We start from the raw sequence: 6,314 nt of genomic DNA, 5'->3' as shown, positions 1-6,314 counted from the left end.
CGCTACAACTATGCACGTGTCCGAAATTCAGCACTGCACTCCGTTCGGTTCCCGGCAGCGCACTCCCTACGTTTGAAGTCGATCGGATCAACGCTTCTTGAGATAAACCACTTCTTATGGCTGTTATTCATTCATCATAATGTTCCGCGTAATAAAATAGTCCCTCCTGGCTCCCTGCACGTTGCTGAACGTAACGTCGTCAGCTAGCAACACACAGGCTTGGTGACAAACAAACAGCTAACATTAGCTAGCTAACTTTGGCTAATGCTTGTGCTAATGTTAGGTTAGTCTCGCAGTGCCAGCCGTAGATGATATCTCCGTCGCTGGAAGCTTGATGACGTGGACGGTGGGTCTGACTACGTGAGACTAATGTTAGGTTAACGTTAGGTAGGCTAGCTAGTAGTTAGCCTCGTCCAGTAGGCACTGCTCAGCTTAGCTAGCTGTCGTATACTGATGACGTCACTAGCAGGAGACGACAGTAAGCACTACCGCAAGGCACTCTGGGTATTATTGTGACACAGGTTGGCTCCCATTTGTGAGGCTAACAGGCTAGCTTGCTACCATTTGTTTTCTCAGAGGCGGAGTGATTCAGTGACTGCGGCCCCAGCCGTGATATACGCTCATCATGGCTGTGGACCAATCAGATTGCTTGATTTGAGAGAGCTGTTTTATCCGCCTTATTTTTGAATGCCCCACTGTAAAAAATAATTGTGGGAACAAGGTCCGGTTTAACGTGACTCATTGAGTGCGTTTACATGCACACCAATAAACTGTTTATTAGCGGATTTCTGAGTTACCTGATTATTCAAGTGGTCATGTAAACAGCATAAACCGATAAGCTTTATCCGTTTATGGTCATAAACGGGTTATGAATAAACCGATAAACACACCTAGGTTTCTGGGCAATAATCGGTCTTCTCTCTGCATGTATCCAGCATAACCGGGTTTCTTTCGGGTTTATATATCTGCGCATGTACGACTTGCAGGAGATTGAAGCACAGGAGCGTGTGAGAGGCAGGGAGAGACGCGCTGCACTCACTGGCCCCTCGGCTCTCCTCCCGGTTCTCTCACCGGCATGCCGGTCTCTCCCCCGGCCACAGCGCACCACAGCCGGCTTGGCGAGATGACGGTGAGCACGGAGCCGCTGGCTGAGCGGAGCGGGGAGCTCTGCTCTCTCTTCCCACACAGAGCCGGTGTCCCTGTAACGGCACCGCTGCTGCACTGCACTATGTTGAAATGTGGATATTCTACAGGAGGGGACGAATATTTGTCTCGGATTGCAAATAGAATGACGTAGCCTACAGACAACAGAGTCGTTCAAAACACAACACACACATAACGTTAAAATCCGTGACAAATTCTGTCCGTTTTCTGACAGGTAGGCTACAGTATTTCAATTCAACACACGTTGTGGGTCATGAACATTTGACGTGCTTAAGTCACCTCACCTGCCTGCCTCTGTGCTGTGTGCTCGGTAAAGTTGGAAATATTATTGTGGCGGAATGAGGCGCACACCGAGGCAGATCCTTTGGCTTATCAAACTCTTTATTTAGTGAACGGACAGACACACATGAAGGCAGGGCACGCCAACACCTCGCTAGCTTCTCCTAGCCTAGCCTAGCTCTCCCCAGCACGTCTGCTCTCTTCCAGCTCCACACAGCTCTCCCGACCATTCCCACTTCCTCCCCTAGTCTCCACCCACTGGCCCTATGCTCCCTTCACTTGCCACTCCAAAACCCCAAACCCCACATGCACAGAACAACATAACAGACAGATACAGTTAGACATACACCCTACTAGCTATCCCATACTACTCCACCTTTCCCCACGCTACATTATTGACAGATGCACTTCCAAAGCGACGCCTATTCCAATTTTAGTAAAGTAGACGAGATACACAACCTAATTTTCACCTAAACCATCCTCTGCGCTGGACAAATAAATTAGGAAAATGTGATTTTGCATTTTGCAGCTATATTCTGTTGTTTTATTCCGGAATTAATGGTGCCTTTCTGGAGAGAAATCCGACTAATTGACTGAATCATGTAAACCCGGGTTTCTCCTATTGTCGGATTATTAAAGTGCATGTAAACGCAGAAATCAGATTATTGCCATAAACTGATTATTCACAGTTATCAGTTTATTGTGTGCATGTAAACGCACTCATTGTTGCAGCTTGCCATTTCCTTTGTTATACTCTGCTGCAGACCCGAATTATAAACCGGAAGCTGGAGTCCGTTATAAAAGTTATAAATATAGTCACGTTATAAACGACTAACCAACGCTGTGGGTCCGTATGGAAACAGTGTTACTCGAACTGGTTAAAAGTTAAATAAAGTAACTATTACGCTAGCCGTTAGCATTAGCCACAGTAGCCGACTACCCACAATGCATTACGTTATCGCAGCACCCGAACGACACGGCTGTAGAGCAGAATGGCTCTGCTGTAAAATCCTCATAGACGTTTTTTTTGTCAAGTTAAAACAGTGTAAAAATTACACCGGAAGCGGAAGAAGCACCCATCAGGCATCATGGCAGCTAGAAATAAGATGGATAAATACCGATATATACCCTATATGCCATTTCAAATCCAGTGTGTGGCTGTGTACACACATTCCCAAACACTGTCACGTTCTGCAGCCCCCCCTCCTCCTGTTCTGCAGCCCCCCCTCCTCCTGTTCTGCAGCCCCCCCTCCTCCTGTTCTGCAGCCCCCCCTCCTCCTGTTCTGCAGCCCCCCCTCCTCCTGTTCTGCAGCCCCCCCTCCTCCTGTTCTGCAGCCCCCCCTAACCTCCGGCTGAGAAGGCCCTTCATCCATTATGCTGTGACCATCCTCCATGTCTGCTCGCTGGAACACTGAACTCTAACAGGGCCTGGGCTGCCCAGGACCAGCTGGAGATCCAGCCAGAGGCTGCAGGGCCTGGGCTGCCCAGGACCAGCTGGAGATCCAGCCAGAGGCTGCAGGGCCTGGGCTGCCCAGGACCAGCTGGAGATCCAGCCAGAGGCTGCAGGGCCTGGGCTGCCCAGGACCAGCTGGAGATCCATCACAAGCAGCACACTGTTGCAGCCAACCGCACAGACACAACATGGCTTCCAGAGCAATAACCAAGCATGGGGCAACATGCCAGGCTCCAGGACATGCATCGGTAGGGCTAAGCAGTAAACCAAGCCGAATTATAGCACCGGTTTCATCTCCTTGCCTGAGTGGGGGAACATAACTGAGTTATGGATTCATTCTAAAAAATATTTTCCTTTTATGAAGACAGAAATTGTCTCAGTCCTTAGGACAGTCTTCAAAAGCATATATATATATTTTTTTTTTCTCTCTTGGCTAATATTGCTGCTGACAGAAGCATAGCCTTCTTTTCCCCGTGTGTGTGTGTGTGTGTGTGTGTGTGTGTGTGTGTGTGTGTGTGTGTGTGTGTGTGTGTGTGTGTGTGTGTGGTCCTTTGATTAATATGTGAAGTGAGCGAAAATAATGGAAGGAAATTGTAGAGTTCAGGTAGATTATTACAATTCACTTCCTTTGGCATACACTGAAAAATAACCCAATTATTTTTCCAAGGTTACAAGCCTACTGGCATTCACTCTTTTTAATCACAGCCTCATAGTGAAGTGAGCACTGAGTAGCAATAATCCAAACTTCCAATTCAATAATTCAAGACGTTTCACAGTTCTCTAATGAAAGCCCAATTTTGAAGTTGTGTGGAATATTCATACTTTGGATCAAGTATGGAGTATTTCATATGCATGGGGTATTGTCCTTGATTGCTTCTGTACAAAGCTTTCAAAGCCCCGCGGATCCAAGTGAAAGCCCCTCTCTGTGTGGATCAGAGGGCGTCTGACTTCAGCACCAAGGACAGAGGCCAGCAGAGCAGAGGAGAGGTGGAGCTCACCTGTCCCAACATCACACTCTGATTCTGCTCTGCCACATGAAATGACACCATCATGCACCTGCTGTGCAGTGCCCTATCTATCACAGTGTGCCACCATCATCTCGTCAGCCCCGACCCGTGAAGTCCAGGAGGCTTGCCAGCGAGAAGGTGAGAGCTCATCAGTGTCCTGAGACGAAGGTCCTGCTAATGGGTTTTCTGTCTCCTCACTGAGGCGTTTGGTTTGGCAGGCGAAGGGGACCAAGAGTGCTGCCCAGAGGAAAGGACGACATGGCACCTGGCAATACATTTCGCCATTAAGGAAGAGTTTCTTTTTTTTTTTTTTATACATTTTTTCCCCCAGATTTTTTTATCCCATTTTTATCCCCCATTAGTGCTCATTTTAATGTATTTATCCTGGTTGCTGCTCCACCCTCTGCCGATCTGGGGAGAGCCGAAACTGGCTCCATGCTTCCTCCGAGACATGGGCAGTAGCCAGCCGCTTCTTTTCACCTGAATTTCACCTGATCAAGCTATTCCAACGAGTTCCCCTCCCTCCGAACAGGCGCCCCTAACGACCAGAGGAGGCGCCACTTCAGCGACCAGGATATTGCATGTTTTGGTGAGGGGTTCCTATATGAAGGAAACCCTCAGGGGGCACGGGGAGAACATGCAAACTCCACACAGAAAGGTTCTTTTGACGACCCCAACCGGGCGGTGGCACTCGAGGACAAGCGGATGGGCAAGCACTCCTTCAGCGCTCACAGCGTCCCAGGTGGGAATCGAACCCAGGACCTTCTAGCTGTGAGGCGACAGCTCTACCACTGAGCCTCCATGCCCCCAAAGGAAGAGAAGCTTGAAAAAAAATGTTGACTTCGGTTTATTATCTGGAAAGGTAAAAAAAAAAATGTCGGACTGCAAGAAGCCATTTTGATTTTGTTGTTGCTCGGTAAGTGTGCCAGCGGTAAAGCGCTTAAAAATTAATTGAGCTGTGTACCAAACAACAGATTTTGTTGTTGTTTTGGGAGACAAGCCAGGGACTCTCTGAGAAGTTCCTGTTGTAACTCCGAACGACACTAATTATGGCTGCTCTAATAGTTCCATAATGCAGAAACACTTGAACAGACAGCGGACAAGCTTTCAAGGTGGAACTAATGTAATTCTATCAGCATAACGCAAGCAGACAGTGGACATGATGTCCGAACATCAAAACACCCTGTACCTGTCACGCCCAACACTACTGCCCCATCTGGTCGAGCCTGTTCTCTGCTCTTACTGAAGAAGACCCCTCACGCATTCTTCTCAAAATGAGGTTGGACTAACAGTACAGGCTAATGTCACGAAGCAGATGGTGAGATAAACCAAGCCCAGTTCCCTCATTATGCACAAACACTGGTTCCCCGTTGTATTACACGCAGATCTGAGCCAAGACGGCGGTGTCAAGCAACGCTGAAAAATACACTTTAATAAGTCTCAGCTGAAGCTTGGGGATGCTGGACTCTATGTGAGACACAGAGGGGGACATACATGTAATGAGAAAGAAAAAGAGAACACGCATGCAATGTGTGTGAGTTTGTGTGCAATGTGCACGTGTGTCCGTGTGCACATGTGTGTGTCAGAACATGCATGCAATGTGTGTGAGTGTGTGTGCTTGTGCACGTGTGTCCGTGTGCACACGTGTGTGTGTCATTGTGCACACGTGTGTGTGTCAGTGTGCACACGTGTGTGTGTGTCATTGTGCACACGTGTGTGTGTGTCATTGTGCACGTGTGTGTGTCCGTGTGCACACGTGTGTGTGTGTGTGTGCACACATGTGTGTGTCAGTGTGCACACGTGTGTGTGTCCGTGTGCACACGTGTGTGTGTGTGTGTGTGTCAGTGTGCACGTGTGTGTGTCATTGTGCACGTGTGTGCATGTAGGCTGTGTAAAGCAGGAGAGAAGAAGGGTGGTGCTGCAGCAGTAATGATCATGACTTGATCATCTGAAGTGGTGGATCCACAGCTCTCCTGGGCCAGCTCCAGCTCTCCAGCTCTCCAGCTCTCCTGGGCCAGTGAGAATGCGCCAGAGTGCAGAGCGGCAAACGGAGGTTTCATGGAGATACAAAGGGAACTACAGAGGAGCAGCACTAACTTTGACTATAAGCCTGACGCCTCTCAGCCGTGGAGATGTGTGGTGTTACAAAGACGTACAGGCCTTATGAATACATGTCCACTCATCTGAAGCTTTGAGAGAGTCATTCAGCACCGCCCACACGCACATCAACACAAGTTCTACATAAACCCACATCCAAATTATTACAAAAAGGAAGCACATTTGCACACTTCTGCCTACAGGCGAACAAAGACGTCCGCACGCACGACCGCACGCACGCCCGCCCGCATGCACGCACGCACGGACGCACGCACGCACGCACTTCCCACACTTAAGCCTATCACCAGCAGATA

At 48.7% G+C, this 6,314-nt stretch overlaps 1 protein-coding gene across 1 annotated transcript in view; it reads right to left on the bottom strand.

The window, feature by feature from the left end:
• Positions 1–2,815: 2,815 nt before the first annotated feature.
• The window catches only part of LOC310796088 (putative N-acetyltransferase 8B), a gene marked incomplete at both ends in the record, with an annotated part of 30,145 nt that continues 26,646 nt past the window's right edge, over positions 2,816–6,314 (bottom strand). The window contains one exon of the mRNA XM_083658239.1: positions 2,816–3,056. Within this exon, the coding sequence (XP_083514365.1) occupies positions 2,816–3,056 (241 nt within the window). The remainder of the gene's footprint in view (positions 3,057–6,314) is intronic.

This window comes from Poromitra crassiceps (assembly GCF_964638095.1).
Source record: "Poromitra crassiceps genome assembly, chromosome: 22".
Lineage (NCBI taxonomy): Eukaryota > Metazoa > Chordata > Actinopteri > Beryciformes > Melamphaidae > Poromitra > Poromitra crassiceps.
Note: the sequence above shows the minus strand (reverse complement) of the source record. Positions and strands in the feature narration are given on the sequence as shown.